Source organism: Schistocerca serialis, chromosome 1, assembly GCF_023864345.2.
Source record: "Schistocerca serialis cubense isolate TAMUIC-IGC-003099 chromosome 1, iqSchSeri2.2, whole genome shotgun sequence".
NCBI classification, from domain to species: domain Eukaryota; kingdom Metazoa; phylum Arthropoda; class Insecta; order Orthoptera; family Acrididae; genus Schistocerca; species Schistocerca serialis.
In genome coordinates, this window is record NC_064638.1 from 1277440399 (window position 1) to 1277458821 (window position 18423).

Sequence of the window (18423 nt, forward strand, 5' to 3'; positions counted from 1 at the left end):
CTTTCGAACAGGTAAAGTTATGGTTCTTGTGCAGGTTTGTGTAAAAGTGCAAATGTGGCGGACTGTAGCGTGTGGAATCGCTCACATTGTGCGGACGGTAAAGAATGGCGGACAGATGCACACCAGCTGTATTTCACCAGCAGCTCCTGCGTATGTGTGTTATCTCGGTCGGTACCTCGGCCGGGGGGGACCGAAGTATACGCCTTCCGCGCTGTTAGGAAACGGGCGCAGGCGTCCAGATAAGCGCAGTTTCAGCCGGACGAACGCATCCTCAGGCACACGCGGTACAGATAAGGAGGCGCGGCGCAGGCGCAGATATACGGCGCGGCGCCACTCTGACTCGACCCCTGGACGCTGAGCGCTGGACGCCGGCCAAGGAGAGGGGAGTGGGTGGGCGCTATCTGTGCTTGAGACTGCCCCACTTCCACTGCCCAGTAGAGCCGCGTCTTGTGGCGCTTCACGGACCACGAAGGGATCCGCTTTCTGCTGCAACGTTTACAGCGACACTACGCGACGTAGTCGAATAACCCACAACATCTACAAAACAAAAGTGAAAATAACGAAACTGGAAGGTCAAGAAAGATCAGTTTTGCACTAAGAACGACCTAAGACAACGAAGCAGCTTGTCGCCATGCGACGGTTCCACTTCTTTTCACTCTTCGTTTGTTGATTGCTGTCCTCGGTGTCGACATACTGCGTTGCTACACTGGCTAAAAAATATGGGTTGTGGATTCCGACCCTGACTACTTTAAATGATGTAGCCTACATATGCCCAGTACGTTTTACAGTACTTTAATTTCGTTGTTCACAACCCACTAATGATACACATTATATGGCCAGTGCACTCTTGTTAAACTTTTGATAAGCCTCATTATTAGCTAGCGGGCGAAACTCCACATACTGCTACAATAGTTACTTATTGAACATCTACGAGCAGTAAAACGTAGCCACAAAGTTAACAGTTCTTTAATCAGGTACGTATGGAACAGACACTGTCACTGTTTTTACACACGACCTAATTGTTTAACACTTGTTCCACAGTTAATTTGAAGTATTGTTGTTGTTCTACCCAGCACCGGTTACTCGTCTGAAACTCGGCCATGGACTGACTGTCTCGTGACCAAAAATCGGGCCCTTATATATCTTCACAATAATCGGTGCTGAAACTACACATTGTTCGAAGTTTGATTTACAGAAATTACAATTAAAACTTAACTCATTAAATTAATTGAATACAACGAAAAATTGGTTCTTTTTAGAAGTTTCTTCTACTATGAGGGTTACACCAAATTATTTATTTAAATCGTGAAATTAACAAAAATAGTTACACAAGAAATACTTTTGACAAAACTGTTAATTGCTTTGGAATTAATGAAGGGCTGGCTTTGATAACATGTTTCCAACTGGAGCGAAATATATACTTAAAGTCTGCTAGCATTTCGTCTTCCAAATGTTTATAATTATTACAGAATTTATATGCGTTTATACGTCAACAACAGAATTTAAGTTACGAAACAATTACTGTTTCCGCCCTATAATGAAAGTTACTAACTAGGAGTAACCAAAATAAATTAGAAAATCAAATACATATATAAAACTAAGCACACAATTAGATCTGGTGTTAAATCATTTAGAAATGAGGACCAACCTTTGTCTTTTTTGGAATTGCGGATTATGCTTACGTATGTTAATGGTAAATTGTAAAAACAGAAAAAACGAATTTAAGGAGGCAGATGGCAAAACAAGAGGGGAATTAAAATTATCCCAGTCACATCCACTGCTCTCTGATTTGTATGTCGAACGAGAGGTAAAGAAAATGGGAGAACATTTTGGAAGAGGAATCAGTTTCCAAGGGGAACTCATATCAACACAGATTTAGCTGGCTAGTTAGCTCTTCTTGCCACAAGTAACGAAGAATTCCAAAATATTATCAGTATTTCCTTCCAAAAGACTGAATGATGGCGTTTTGGGCGCGAGTCACGGTAAGGAAAGTGGTTTAATAGCCGTGTTAGAAAACTGCTACGTAAACAATGTGTGCTTTATCGCCGATTCAAGAGAATCAAAACCCATCAGACAAACGAAAGGTGAACGAAGCAAAAATGAGCGCAAGGAGTGCGACGAGAGAAGCATTCAGTGACTCTGAAAGTAAAATTTTGTCAGCCGAGCTGACTAAAAAACCTAAGAGGATTTGGTGTTACGTAAAATCAGTAAACGGGTCGATATCTGGTCAGTCATTCAGTGACCGTACGGTTACCGAAATAGATGACAAAGAGAAGGTAGAAATACTCAATTCGATCTTCCGAAATTGTTTCACCGCAGAACATTGTACAACAGGGCCACTCCTTTAAACGGTCGTACGAACCTCAAATGGCAGGTACTGAGAAAACCGGCTGCTGAATAGTAACGGAACGCCATTAGGACCCGATAAGATACCTGTAAAATTCCACAAAGATTATGCGAGAGAACTTGCTCCCTTTCTGGTAGTAGTTTATCGTTGTTCACGGGAACAACAAAGGGCACCTAGCAACTGGAAAAAAGCACAGGGCATTCTCGTTTACAACAATTGTCATTGGACAATGCACGTAACTACAGGCCGATATGGTTGACATCATCTATCTGTAGTAGAATTTTGGAATATGTTTTGTACTCAAATATTCTGAAGTTTCAGGAGAGGGAAAATTTTCTCTATAAATTTCAACATGGATTCCACAAACGGAGATCTTGTTAAACACGGCTCGCTCTGCTCCTTCCGGAGATCAACAGTGCCATAGACAATGGTGCCTGGGTTGATGCTGTGTTCCTGGATTTCGTGAGGGAATTTGACACCGGCCCGCACTGCCGGCCGTCTAGTGGAAAAAGAAAGAAAGTACGAGGTTGCCGACTAACGGACCAGATTTGCGACTTCATTGAGGAGCTCCTTGCAGATACAACTCAACACGACGCTCTTAACGGAACAAAACCGACAGATGTAAAGGGAAGTTACAGATTAAGAAAGTGTGATAGAACCGTTACTGTCTACAGAGTATGTAAATGGTCTAGTAGAAAGCGTGAAAACTCTTTAAGACTCTTCGCAGATGATGATGCTGTCTACAAGGAAGTAGCAACGCCAGAAGACAGTATCGATTTGCAAAACGACCAACAGAAGATTAATGAATGGCGTAGTCTCTGGGAGTTGATCCCGAATGTAAATAAGTGTAACATATTGCGCATACATAGAAAAAGAAATCCTTTACTCTACAACTACAATGCTGATGACAAATTGCTGGGAACAGTACATATCGTAAAATATCGACGGGTAACTATACAGAGCGAATTTAAGTGGAAAGAACCCCGTAAAAAAATAGTGGGAAAATCAGGCGCTAGACTGAGTTTCATAGGAAGAATCTTACTGAAATGGAACTCATCCACGAAAGAAGTTGCTTACAAAACTCTTATTCGACTGATTATTGAGTGTTTTTCATCAGTCTGGGAGCCTTACCAGCTAGGACTCACTGCGTCTTCACGCCACGAGTGGCCTACCGGGACCATCCGACCGCCGTGTCATCTTCCGTGGAGGATGCGGATGGGAGGGGCGTGGGGTCAGCACACCGCTCTTCCGGTCGGTATGATGGTATTTTTGACCGAAGCCGCTACTATTCGGTCGAACAGCTCCTCAATTGACAACATGAGGCTGAGTGCACCCCGAAAATTGGCAACAGCGCATGGTGGCCTGGATGGTCACCCATCCAAGTGCCGACCACGCCCGGCAGCGCTTAACTTCCGTGATCTCACGGGAACCGATGTAACCACTGCGGCAAGGCCACCAGCTTGGACTCAAAGTAGAGAAAATCCAACGAAGAGCGGAGCGTTTCCTCACAGGGCCGTTTATTAGGCGCGAGAGGGTCACAGAAATGCTCAACGAACTCAGTTGGCAGACGCTACAAGAGAGGCGTTGGGCATCACGGAGAGGTTTACTACTGAAATTTAGAGAGAGTACTTTGTGGGAACAGTCGGGCAATATATTATTACTTCCTCCGACAAAAGTCTAGTAAAATGACCGCAAAGAAAGGAAAATTAGAGGCGATTCTTCCCATGCGCCTTTAACGAATGCAACAGGGATGGTGGGATCAATTAGTGGTATCAGAAGTACCCTCCGCCACGCACCGTCAGGTAGCTTCCGGAGTATTGATATAGATGCAAATGTAGTTCAGTGGAGTAGAGGTGGGTGGTAATTATGGTCGGGACGATACGGCTCGAAAACTGGAAAATAGCCTGATATATGTACCTACATCCGCATCTATACTCTGCAAACCACAGTAAAGTGCATGGCAAGGGGTACGTCCCATTGTGCCAGTTATTAGGGTTACGTGCACCTCATCCACTTCTCCGACTATATTTGACGAATGTGCAGAAAGATACAAACATGCTAGACGGCAATGGCATATGGAATGACGCCACTGGGGACAGGAATCGCATCAGATAGTACTTTCGGACGAATCCAGGTTCTGTTTGTTTGAAAATGATGGCCGCATTTTGTTTCGCCGCAGGCAGGGATAGTGGCATCACAGTGACTGCATTCGCACGACATACAGCGCCAATCCAAGGCCTTCTGGCGTGGGCTGCCATTGGGTACAACCACAAATCACAGTTGGTGCGTGTCCAGGGCACTGTGACGAGTGTGACCTACGTGTATGACATTCTGAGACCCCAAGCCATGCTCTTGCACAGCACACCTGACACCATCGTTCAGTGGCCGAGCAGTTCTAGGCGCTTCAGTCTGGAACCGCGCGACCGCCACGGTCGCAGGTTCGAATCCTGCCTCGCGTATGGATGTGTGTGATGTCCTTAGGTTTAAGTAGTTCTACGTTCTAGGGAACTAATGACCTCAGATGTTAAGTCCCATAGTGCTCAGAGCCATTTGAACCATTTTTTGAACCATTGTTCAGTAAGACAATGCACGACCACATGTTGCTACATGAACACGTGTCGTCTTGGTGTCACAGGATATTCTAGTAACGGTTGTTGAATTCAGAAAGGTCATTGATTCCTTTGACAGACCAACTAAGGTAAAATAATCCGAGAAATCAATATTACTATTCGCCTCTGACTACTGAATTCAAAAGATATTCTAGTAACGGTTGCTGAATTCAGAAAGGTCCTTGATTCCTTTGACAGACCAACTAAGGTAAAATAATCCGAGAAATAAATATTACTGTTCGCCACTGACTACTGAATTCAAAAGATATTCTAGTAACGGTTGTTGAATTCAGAAAGGTCCTTGATTCCTTTGACAGACCAACTAAGGTAAAATAATCCGAGAAATAAATATTACTATTCGCCACTGACTACTGAATTCAAAAGATATTCTAGTAACGGTTGTTGAATTCAGAAAGGTCCTTGATTCCTTTGACAGACAACTAAGTTAAAATAATCCGAGAATTCGGTGTAAAGATTAAATTAGCAAATATAATACGTGCAACACTTACAGACACAGTACCTAAAGTGAAATTTATTGGAGAAATAACCCAGCCATCGAAATAAGCACAGGTGTATAGCAAAATGGTTCAAATGGCTCTGAGCACTATGGGACTTAACATCTGAGGTCATCAATCCCCTAGAACTTAGAACTACTTAAACCTAACTAACCTAAGGACATCACACACATCTATGCCCGAGGCAGGATTCGAACCTGCGACCGTAGTGGTCGCGCGGTTCCAGACTGAAGCGCCTAGCACCGCTCAGCCACACCGGCCGGCAGGTGAATAGCAAGGCGATGGCCTGTCAATAATCCTTTTTAATTGAATTCTAGAAAAATAGTGAGATTATGGAATGAAAAGCTGGATGAATGTATCCAGAACTAAATTTTCACTCTGCAGCGGAGTGTTCGCTGATATGAAACTTCCTGGCAGATTAAAACTGTGTACCGGACCGAGACTCGAACTCGGGAGCTTTGCCTTTCGGGGGCAAGTGCTCTACCAGCTTATTTATTTATTTATTTTATCTTATTTTGTTCGATATTGTTCGGTGGAGGGGGCAGGCCACCGACCTCCACATTCTGCAGTGAGGCGTAGATGTAGATGTAGACGTAGATGCAGACAATCAACACCCTGCCTCCTACTCGTGGTTTCACAGTCCTTCAGCCACATTCTATAGCAACAAACGAACAGTCGACCAGCCTCGCTGCTTGCGAATTGTTTCGAAACGCTGGACCGTAACAGTCTGCCAGTGTGGCTTATGTCAGTGGAATTCCCTGTTTGCGGCTTGCATCGTCGCTAGACCGATTTCTCATTCGCCTTTGCGCCACTCATATGCTTTCCTTACACGTCATGTGACCACAACATGTCCAGGCGACGTTCAGTGTCGCGATGGACAGTGGTCATGTTGCTTTTGCTCATCGGTATACCGATTTTGTTTCACGATATGGTCCAAGGTTGGCTGTATGCAGTACCATGCGCCAAATTTCAAATAAGGAAAAGGATAATAATATTTGTGCTCCTGTTTAAAATAATTCTACTTAGTCAAATTTTCCATAATAATTCTAATCTAATACAGAAAAAAGGTTACTTGTTTGTGCTCTTGTGTGTGTTCCTGTACCATTCATCCGATTACACGCTCGTGATCATTCTATAAAGATAAGAATCACTGAAAAGTGTCTGTTGTTTGCTCCTTCATTTTGTCACCACCTGTTTAACCTTCATCAATATCTGTAACATGATAGGGCTATTCGGAAAATAAGGAACGATCGGTCACGAAATGAAAAATCGAATGAAGCTTTGCAGAGGTGTGTTGGTCAGTGTCTCTAATATCCCCGCAGATAGCGTCAGTTCTGAGCCCCTGGGGCCAATGAAATATACGGGCCGAGGAACGAACTTGTGACGTCACGTTAGTCGGCTTGTCCGTCACACTTCGCGAACGCTCGGCTCCATGTAGAGCCCACAATAAATCAATATTTAATTGAAAAGATACCCACTAACGATCTTAATTTTGTTGTGTACTATCGAGAACTTGCGTGCATTTAAACGCGCAGTCAAGAATTATTAAACTCGTCTAGAATGGTTACTCGATCCCCGCTGGAGACTGCTGCTGTCACTCGTAAGACCTTCAGTGTCACGTGCTGTGACGTACGTAACACGGCCTTTCTTCCTCGCGGACCTCGTGAGCGCGCAGGGGGCGCGGAAAGCTGCCCAGAAAATAGCGTGACCCGCCAAGTGTGGGTGCCTGCCGAGGGATTTCGCCTGATTTCATGCAACACCACGTAACATGTCATGCATTTCCTTCTTCATGACAGTTCTTGTCTGCACATTGCTGGGGGAAATAGGGAAGCTCCGGCAGGAGTTTCGGTGGGAAGTTTTTTATGACACACCATACAGCCATGATCTGGCTGCCTCTGACATTCATCTCTGCTGAAACGAAACGCTGGCTATGAACACAACATTTTGGCACAGGTAGCGAGGTGCACTCCAGCCTCGAACATTATTGGAAAACACAGGAGGCTGCCCTCTGTGACGATTGTATTGAAAAGTTGGTACAACACTACTAGATATGGCTAAGTTGGAGCGACGACGTAGCTGGAAGTTGTAGCTAAGTGGTGCAAAAACAACAGTTTCGATTTTCGCTGTGGTTTACATTTCGCGACACATCGTTCCTTACTCTCCGCATAGTCCTCGTTTATTCCTTAGCTATCTCTAGAACTTTAATCCACCCAGCTTCATCACTTATCGATTCTCGTACGTTTGTAGGCTCTTTGCATAATGAGTGCATCGTTATACATGTTTCGGTGAGCGGTTGGCCGCCTGCCCATCACAGGCCTAGTTGGTTGTATTTGCAATGTGCTTCGGGACCTAAAAGTAAGTCAACCGTTGTTATTCTTTATTCCTACGTTCTAGACGATGACCAAGTAGTTTGATCCCTTCTCCCTCCCCCTTTAAACCAACCATGTTAAGGTTGCTGTGTGTGGGCGGGTCACTCCTGTAACCGAACCTGCAGATCTGAAGATGGTGCTAGAGGAACGGAAACTGGTCATATGAATAAACATTTTTGAAATCAAGACGGATTATAATTAACATTTTAGAACCAGTGATTGCGGTAACCCATCAGACATTATGTCTGTTTTTGCAACCAACCTTCGTTCAAGAAGTAGTAATTGCTCTGGAAGGACGTATTCTCTGCCTTGGAATGATGTGAAGTGCTTTGTACTGGAGCCGTATTTGAAGAACACGCTGCTCTGATGAAATTAGTTTACCATAAGGAGTGTTATGCTTTTGAATTACTGTACGATACATCATAGTACCTGTGAAACAATTCCGTGTTAATTTATTGTGGAAAATGATGGTATGGTAGATGACGACCCGAAATTTCGTATCCTTCCGTGCGCCAGTGATGTAGGCTATGAGAGAATAAGAACAATCCAGTATTGCAATTAGTTACCGCATCATTTTTCAAGTTTATTTCATTTGATTGTGTTTTCAGATCTCCCATCCCAATTGATATGAAAAAGAGGACGTTGGTTATCCCAATGATATCTGGTTCTGCTGCCTTAGTGTAAGATTGTTTTGTAAAATTAACTACGATCACGATTATCACTGTGAAACTGTAATTTTGTGCTTCCGTTTTATTGAAGATAAATATTTTCATTTTAATTACGCGAGCTGAACAGTCATATCTACTCCGGACACTTTGTTTATTCATGTTTTATTTAAATTTACGGCACACATACTGCCGCCATATTTCCAAACTTCGGTTAGATGAGCACTACCAGAAGTGAATCATTATTGACGATTAGAACTTCGTGTCATGACATGAGGATGTGGTTAATTTTCAGGCGTCATAGGATATAAGGCTCTACGTTGGTAGCTGGCTCATATCCCATATTCAGTTCACATATGTGCGGTGTGGAAATGAGATTGAATGATTGCTATGCGCATGTTTAATTGATGCATTCGTTTTGACCAGATGAATACAAACTCGGGCAGACAGCGCGGGGCTGTATAAGCATGAAGCTTATACAAAGTAGTGGCACCCGTTACAGTCATGAATTTATTTATTTACGTATTGTATTTTATACTGAGAAATGCTGACCCTTATTCAAATGATGCGCTTAATTATATGAAGGCGTGTGCTCTGTATTTTTTCCTAAAGCTTCACGTCAAATATCGTTAGCAATTTTTTAATTTCCATTACTTAGGCATCTCACTATAATATCTGGGGCTCCTTCTTCACTATTTCTGAGAATGGCTTACGTTTTAACACACACGCACCTTTCACTACCTATCACCAATAAGGGTAAGGGTAAAAAGGCGTCGACAAGGAAGCTTAATTCAGGAACTTCTGGAAGAATTTCAATCAAATTTTATGCATACCCAATTCATTATCTCTAAAATAATTTGTATGAAAATATTGAGGACATTATAAACCTCAGTCACACCTGGGTTGGAGTGAGAAGACGTGACATGAAATAATATTCGATAACGACCGATGTTAGAATCAAATTCACAGTCTTCGGGGTCGCTAGGCTACAGACAGCCTGGGTCACGGATTCGAACCGCAATATTGCATAAATTTTGAATAAAAATCATCAGAAATGGTGGCTTAATACGTACAGCATAAGATGTCACCATCGTTCTGCCAACGGCCTTGTCAAAGAGGACTTACCCTTGTGGTGGGTAACTGCCCCTGAAGAATCAGCAATGATCCACGCCTTGATATTGCAGAACGTGTAGCCACAGGACATTTTCACTCTGCAGGAGAGTGTGCGCTGATATGAAACTTCCTGACAGACTAAAACTGTGTGCTGGACCGAAACTCGAACTCGGGACCTTTGCCTTTCGCAGGCAAGTGCTCTACCATCTGAGCTACCCAAGCACGACTCACGAATCGTCCTCACAGCTTCAATTCTGCTAGTACCTCGTCTCCTGCCTTCCAAATTTCACAGAAGCTCTTCTACGAACCTTGAAGAACTAGCTCTCCTGGTAGAAAGGATGTTGCAGAGACATGGCTTAGCCACAGCCTGGGGGATGTTTCCAGAGTGAGATTTTCACTCTGCAGCGGAGTGTGCGCTGATATGAAGCCTGACAGATTAAATCTCTTCATTGGCAGAAGATTCTGGGCTAGTTCCCTATTCGGATGGGATACATCAATACAAATCACTCAGGAAAGAAATAAATAGGAATTGCAGGGAAGCTAAGGTGAAATGGCTGCATGAAAAGTGTGAAGTAATTGAAAACGAAATGATTGTCGGAAGAAGTGATTCAGCATTTAGCAAAGTCAAAACAACCTTTGGTGAACCTAAACTCAAAATCGGTAACATTACGAGTGCAATGGGAGTTCCACTGTTCAATTCAGAGATGAGAGCGGATAGGTGGAAACAGTACACTAAAATCTTCTGCGATGGGGAGGACCTGTCCGATAGAAGAAAAAACAAGAGTCGACAAGGAAGAGAGGGAGTATCCAGTGTTAGAATTGGAATTTGTAGAAGCTTTGGATGGATGGAGGTCAAAGAAGACAGATGGGATGGGTAACATTCATCGGAATTTCTAAAATCATTCGGGGGAGTGGAAACAAAACGACTATACACGTTGGTGTGTAGAATGTTACAGACAAGCGATGTACCATCAGTCTTTGGGAAAAACATCACTTTGGGCTTAGGGAAGGTAAAGGTACCAGAGAGGCAGTTCTGACATTGCGGTTGGAAGCAAGACGGAAGAAAAATCAAGACAAGTTCATAGGATTTGTCGGCCTGGAAGAAAGGCTCGACTATGTAAAATGTGCAAGAGAAAAGTATGTGTAAGCTACAGTGAAAAGTGTATAATGTACAGTATGTGCAAGAACCAAGATGGAACAATAAGACTGCAAGACCAAGAACGAAGCGCACCGATTGAAAGGGTGTAAGGCAGGGATGTAGTCTTTCACCCCTAATGTTCAGTCCACACTTGACCTTAACGAAAGTAAATGACTCTCCAAGTGACTTTAAAAAAGATGTAATGTTTGCTGATGACACAACAATGCTAATCAAAGAAGCAGTGACGGAATTCAAAGAAAGGGTCAAGAGTGGGACTGAAATTGGACGTAAAAGGACATTAGTGATAAGATTTGCTTATGACATTGCTATCCTCAGGAAAAGTACAGAAGAATTACAGGATCTGTTGAATGGAATGAACATTCTAATGAGACAGAATATGGACAGAGGTAAATCGAAGGAAGACGAAAGGAATGGGAAATAGCAGAAATGAGAACAGCGAGAAACTTAACCTCAGAACTGGGGATGTGGAAGAAGACTTAGTTATGGAATTCTACTACTTACCAACGACGGACGGCGCAAGAAAGTCGTAAAAAGCAGACTAGCACTGGCAAAAATGGCATTCCTGGTCAAGGGAAGCCAACAAGTATCAAACTTCGGCCTTAATTTGAGGAAGAAATTTCTGAGAACGTACGTTTGGAGCACACCATTGTGTGGTAGTGAAACATGGACTGTGGGAAAATCGGAACAAAATAGAATCGAAGCATTTGAGATCTGGTGCTACAGACGAATGTTGAAAATTGGGTGGACTGATAAGGTAAGTAGTGAGGAGGTTCAACGAAGAATCCGAGACGAAAGGGATATGTGCTAAACACTGACAAGAAGAAGAGACAGGATGACAGGACATCTGTTAAGACATCTGGTAATAGCTTTCATGGTACTAGAGGGAACCGTAGAGGGAACTGTAGAGGAAAGCAGAGACTGGAATACATCCAACCAATAATTTTGGTCGTTGGCTGGGGTTGCTACTCTGAAACTAAAAGGTTGGCCAGAAGAGGAATTAGTGGCGGAACGCATTAAACCACAAGACTGGCGATTCAAAACGGACGTTTCACTCTTATCTCTATCCCTAGGGAGGGGGCGGGTGACAGTGTCATGTCTCCGTATCTCTGTAACACCAGAGTTTTTATGTGTATAAATCTGCTGTGAATCTCCTACTGCCACTAGGGGGGTAATGTTGAGAAGGAGTTACGTTTAGAAACATCCGAAAACCTGCTGTTGGTATTTCTTTCCCGTATTTAGTAGAATTGGGATACTTTAAAAGAGCAAAGAACAGCTGTCTCTTATTTGCGATGTTCAGTGGTCAGCAATGTTCTGACAGTGAACAGCGCAGAAGGACAAAAATTTTACAGCGTCTTTCGGGTTTAAATGTGCCACATAGCTCAATACCAGGGATACATTTAATGATGTTTCTAGAGTAGTAAGATGTATAACAGCGGTGAATCGGACAGTTTGAAAGGAGAGACCTTTTTCTCGAACGAGAATCAGTTACGTGTAGAACTACAACTTTTCTGAGACTTCGTATGAATTTGCAAGGCGAAATTTGCTAGAAATATGATCAGAAATACGTTTGCAATATGTTTAATGTGAAACACGTGTAAGTGCTAAAAATAAGTGACACAGGTGTATGCGGGCCATGTTGATGGCAAAAACGTAGTACGTAGATTATTCTACGAGTAAAACATACAAAATTTAGTTTCTTTATTGTCGTTGAGCTGTTTGTATTTTAAATTGTTATTTTGCTGGAATACAAGAAACGTTACACAGTCTGGCATGTAGTCTGGCACTTTTAACGACTACTCCTGATGTAGAGGGTCTTTTTTGGTTGCTTCAAATAATGTGATACAAGTCTGTGAGGTTAAGACTAAAACTATTGGAGTGAATCACTTTCGGGTTTGTTCAGCTGTCACCTTCACTGTATTAGGTACGGCTCATTCTTGTCCTCTGATTTGTATTGTCGTGTCATCAGTGAACACTACAGATTTGAGTCAGCTTTAAAGTCATTTGGAAGGTTATTTACGTTCTTTAAGGTCAAGCGTGGGTCTAGCACTAATCCTCCTGGAATTCCATGTACTATTGTCCTTCATTCTGAGATCTGTTCAATTCCTGTGTCACACTGTAGGGAAGCAGCCTACTCACGCCATAGTAAATTCACATCAGTCTTTCCATTGTGTGCCAGCCAGTCCGCTGTAACTAGCTCTGACGTCATAAATGTTGCGCAATACTTTAAAAATTAAGTAAATAACCTAAAACGGTTCTAGCATGTCAGGAGTAACACTAAATTAATATGTGTTGATTGTCAGTTCGATAACTTTAACCATTTTCGAAATTTGGACGTTTTTCTGTAAAAATCGTTGGCACAACAGAAAAGAGCTAGAGATTTAAAAATTTATATTTAGATTCCTTTTTCATAATAATTTAATAGAAACAGTCTTCTGGATCTCACAAATTAAGATTTTAGTTGAAATTCATGATTTTCTGGTTTTTGTCTTAAAAATTAAGGAAGCAAGATAGATTAAGTAGGTTAATAAATAAGGCTAGGATGTTTATATTTAAGTAGATTGGAGATCCGCTATAATCATAAAGATGTGAGAAGTTTCATTTGAATAACTATAAAACTATAGCGATAACGTATCTCCAAAGGGCAAGTTCAGAGCTCGTCTACTGCGTGCAGTGTAATTAAATTAATTCTCTCGCCCAAAATATCTAACTTAGCCACGTCAAACTTTTATTATGATTACTTACCTGTGTGTTGAATGCACATTTCAATTGAGAGCTTCAACGGCCATCAGCAAAAGAAGCTATGATTTATTCAATAACTTGAAGTGGTGCATTACTAGTCCAGCGGCTAGTCGGGAGAGCCGATTTGATCAGGCGTTCCCTTAGTCGTCCTCACCGCGGCTTTATATATAAGAGCGCTGCGCGAGGAAGGAAGGCCCCAGTTCTCTCCAGATGCTGAATAGCACGCCATCTGTGTCGGGAGTCGCGTCGCGTCGGTATCATTGCTATAAACAGCCTCGGATGCCGTATTAAGTTACTCGGGATACGCGTAACCATGAAATCATTTTCGAGTGAAGTGTTAATTCTGGGATGGCTTTAATGATATATCTTCAGTTTGCGTATGTCGTATTTTCACGTGCCGCCGCGGGACAAACATTCTACCATTATTTAGCGTGGCGTTTGATGAACCTAATCATCAAATTATGGCGAACATTCATTTAAATATTTAATTTGGACAGTTGTAGTGGCATCAGCGCATTAGACTCTGAACTGCTCTGTTAGTTAGATTGTGTGGATTCATTTTTTTTTTTTTCATTTGTGACTTTCAGCATGTAGAGAAAGTTTTTTTTCACGATCGTTTTTGATTATGATTCCCAGACAATCTCATAATTCCTCAAAGCTATAAGCTGGAGCTATAAGTGTATTTCTCAGATGAAGTGGGCACTAGGAATTCTAATTACAGGCTTCACGTTTTGCTAATCACTTTCTGGTTGCCAATATTGTAGTTAGAGAGCCAGTGTTGGGAACGGCAAAAGACACCATAAATAGTAGGAACTGGTTTTGCGTTCAGGAACATTTATATAAACAATTAATTTCACCAGCCACCCCACATATGGTGCATCGGCCGGGAAATGAAGTGTTTCAACATTCAAATATATATACAACAGTAAATTTTCTAACCGCCGCCCCACAACACTTGCGGCATTTCTGATATTAAGGGGCTGGGAATAGTTTACTATCTGTCTGTTCCCTAACTTCCTATCCAGGGCACGAAAAAAATTACTCAACTCCAGGTGAAACCCAGAGCCACAAATATTCCCAACTAAAGTTTAATTGAAGCTGTCTGTCTTCGTCTCTAGATATACATCTGATGTACTAAAATAACTTCGTCCCCACATCACATCTAAAGTTCAGAGTCCTAAGAGTTATATAAATTCCAGAGAATATACACGCATCAAAAAAAGTTTTGCATCACCCTGGTCCCCAGAACTTGTAATATTATTGGGATTTCCGTAGAATGAAAGCTGTGAGTACCCTTGGAGAGGCATTCACCTATCTGTATATTAAATGATCAACTTATGAGATGAGACATATTCTTTGAAAACATTTATTTTGTATAATTTACGTAACTGTAAAGATGCGCATCTAGCGCGGACGCTAATACATCGATTGCGCAGTCAAAGGAACATTTTAACAGAAGCTGCTCTGACGTTCCGCTTCGATCTAAATAAAAGATGACAGCAAAAAACTTTTGTAGATCTTCAGATTTTTAATGTACTTCTGCTTGTAATGTGAAAACGTAAAGAAGGTCGAGTTTAAGCTAAAAAAGTGAGCGGTCTTGCCAACGTGCAGACAACATCATTAATTAATAAAATTCAAGTAATTTATGTTCGAAACTGTAAATCGGCAAGTTATTGTTATGAAGGTGTTGAACGGTGCAAGAATTGTCTCGAGGGAAGGAGAAAAGTAATAACTGTGATTTGTGACAAAAACGTAAACCAAGGAGCTAGTACAGAACAGGCTGAAATCTGATCGCACCATACAGTTAGAAAAGTACTTATGTAAGTTATACTGTTTATAAATAAGCCCTAATTTGCTAGTGAGAATTGTTTGAATACATTTAGTGTTTACCAGGTTTCTTATTCTGTTCTTTTCCTTTATACTTTTTTAACCTCCATGCCATATTATTTTTATAAATGTCAAACAGCCTTTACTACAGCAGAGAATACTGCGGCATCCTGGTCGTAGACAGAAGGCCGCCCCTTGTCTTCTATACAACTCATAGCTGCCCCATTTATTAATGATTTCATTTGCAAGTGCAATTTTTTTACTATTCATTGTTAAAGGTCCCTTAGGTAATTATAAAATTCATACTGATTACCTAAAGAAATCCGGGTTGTTCTTTTCCAAGTAATAGAAGTCTTTGCGTAATCAGAAACTAGCCTCCTCCTGACGACGATCAGGAGCCGACCAGAAGACGGACGTCTTCGACCGCTTTCGTGTCTCCTGTGGCAAAGCTGTGGCGCCCGAACAGGGACCAGATAAAAAAATTTAAATCTGTTCTGTTATTGTTTCGTGACATCATCCGGTGGACATCGGGAAGCCATAAAGGAAGTACTGAACAAAACTGTGGAAGTGTTAAAAAAATTTTGAAAAATAGCAGCAGTACGCAAAACGACTGATGTAAGTACGGTTTTCATTACGCATAAAATCTCACATCTTGTATAAAAAAAAACTGATTTCCGGAATTTCTTTCCTTACTGCTTCATTTTATCCTATCGCTGTTATTTCCTTGCAGAGTTGCTTATTTACGTAGTTAGAATTCATTTCTGATCATCTCTTAATGCAGAGTTTATTTGTTAGCATTATTAGCATTTTCATTGTTGCTATGGATAAGAACACAAGATGGATGCCATAATAGCAGGATTAAGTGTCTAGTAGGTGTTTGTCACTTATTTTCAAAGTTAGCCACCATCTTGTCTTCTACCCGGTATAGCTCTGCAATTGTCAGCTACCGCGGTGTGACCTTTGACTATCAGGAAGCGTCGCAGCGTTCGCATTTGATAGTTGTCGATCGGCGTGCTGCGAAAGATTTCTTTGAGCAGTTACGTCACAAACTTGAAAATAAACATGTCAGATGACAGAGGCAAGCCGACAAAGAGTGTGGATGACGTTGATGACACAGTTGTCAAGTCATACTTTTGTGGCGCTGGCGCTGCTTACGCGGACGGCGTCCGGACTCTGATGCTGCCAACCTTTTGGCAGCGGGCTCGGGTGGCATTACTGGCTAGGATATAACACTCCTCCCCCCCAAATCGCCGCACCGTCGTTGAATAATGACGTGGCGAGCGTCGACGGCGAGGGAGGGGTCTGGCCGCAGGCGTAGCAGAAGAGACCGGGGCGGAGACTGTTGTCGGTGGCAGTCCCCGGTCCGCACCCCAGCATTGGCTGCGCGGGGCCTCGGGAAACACCGACTGAAAACCGAGGGCAGGGTGCACGCCTGTGACCACGGGCGCAGCTTCTGGTACTGGACGCGACGGGGCGTCGGGACCCACGAAGAGAGGCAGCGTCTCCTGACGCTGCGTCGACGGCTGCTGAGTGGGCCCCGGACAAGGCGCTGCGGTGTCAGACTCCTTGGGGGTGCCCAAGGAAAGCGGCTGCAGGACAGGCTGCACAGCCACCGCTTGGGAAGGCGGCCCGGCTGAGGGGTCGACGTCCATCAGCTCCGAAGGCGGTGGCGACTGAAGAGGGACCGCAGGCGCCGGAGCGACCACCTGGGGCGCTCCCGGATGAAGCTGCGCGGGAGGCATCAACGGGACGGGCTGTCGGCGTGGTAGCGGCGACGGCTGCTGCTGCTGCCCTGGGGGCGGCAGCGAAGGCGGAAGGCGCGGCTGGAACCCGCCGCGGACCAAATCTGTGGACAAAGAACGAGCGGCAGAATCCGGGCGGCCAGCGCGGCGCAACTGGTTCTGATGCCTCCTGTGCACCCCAGTAGCACCTTGAACAGTATAAAAACCGCGACCCTGGACACTTATCACGGTACCACGTTCCCAACGACGGCGACCGTGATAAACTCTGAAAAAAACGGCGTCGTTGCGCTGAAAACGCGTGCATGCTCAGAAGCGGCGGGTCGATCCGGGGGGTGCAACAACCGTAGTAGGGTGCGATGACGACGGCCGTGGAGAAGCTCCGCAGGCGAAGGGCCGTCGCGTGGCGTGGTCCGGTACGACGATAGGAACGTGATGAGGGCCTGCTGACGAGAGTGCGTAGCACGAAGGCGGTCCATATGATCCTTGAATGTGCGTACAAAACGTTCCGCTGCACCATTCGATTGAGGGTGGAACGGCGGAGTAAGAACATGGCGAATGCCATTGGCAGAACAAAAACTTTCAAATTCAGCAGAGGTAAATTGTGGACCATTGTCAGACACTAAAACTTCTGGAAGACCCTCAATACAAAAAATTGAAGTCAACGCCTGTATAGTTTGTGCAGACGTTGTAGACTGCATGGGCACAACAAACGGAAAATTACTAAATGCATCTATCACGATGAGCCAACGAGAATTCCCATGTGGACCAGCGAAATCAATATGTACTCGCTCCCAGGGACCGGCAGGGCGTGCCCACTCAAAATAGCGTTGAGGCGGAGCAGCTTGGTGTTCGGCACACGTCGAACAATCTGTAGACATCTGCGTAATCTGCTTATCAATGCCGATCCATGTACAATGACGGCGGGCAAGCTGCTTGGTGCGGACCACTCCCCAATGACCTTGATGCAACAAGTCGAGGACCTTGGATTGGAGCACTTGGGGAACCACTACACGAAGCTGGTCATTCTCGGTGCGTAACAGCAAAACTCCGTGCGAAACAGACAACAGATGACGTTGCGGATAATAGCGACGAACCACAGGATCCGATATGTCCTTTGCCTTGGACGGCCAGCCACGTTGAACAAAACGTAATAGTAAACTCAGATGAGGATCCGTAGCTGTCTCACGTGCCACCTGACGATAATCAATCGGAAAATCCCGGAGGGATTGATGCTCATCGGCGTCAATCTGATGGCAAGAGTCGTCAGAGGAATCGAAGACATCATCCGCAGCAATCGGCAATCTAGAAAGCGCGTCAGCGTTTGCATGCTGAGCTGTA

At 43.6% G+C, this 18423-nt stretch overlaps 1 protein-coding gene across 1 annotated transcript; it reads right to left on the reverse strand.

The window, feature by feature from the left end:
* Positions 1-251: 251 nt before the first annotated feature.
* LOC126456872 (uncharacterized) lies at positions 252-17085 on the reverse strand. The gene is made up of 2 exons (XM_050092696.1): positions 16814-17085; positions 252-486 (listed from the first exon to the last, which is right to left on the reverse strand). The coding sequence occupies exons 1-2, from the start codon at positions 17083-17085 to the stop codon at positions 252-254; spliced, it is 507 nt and encodes a 168-aa protein (XP_049948653.1).
* Positions 17086-18423: the final 1338 nt, after the last annotated feature.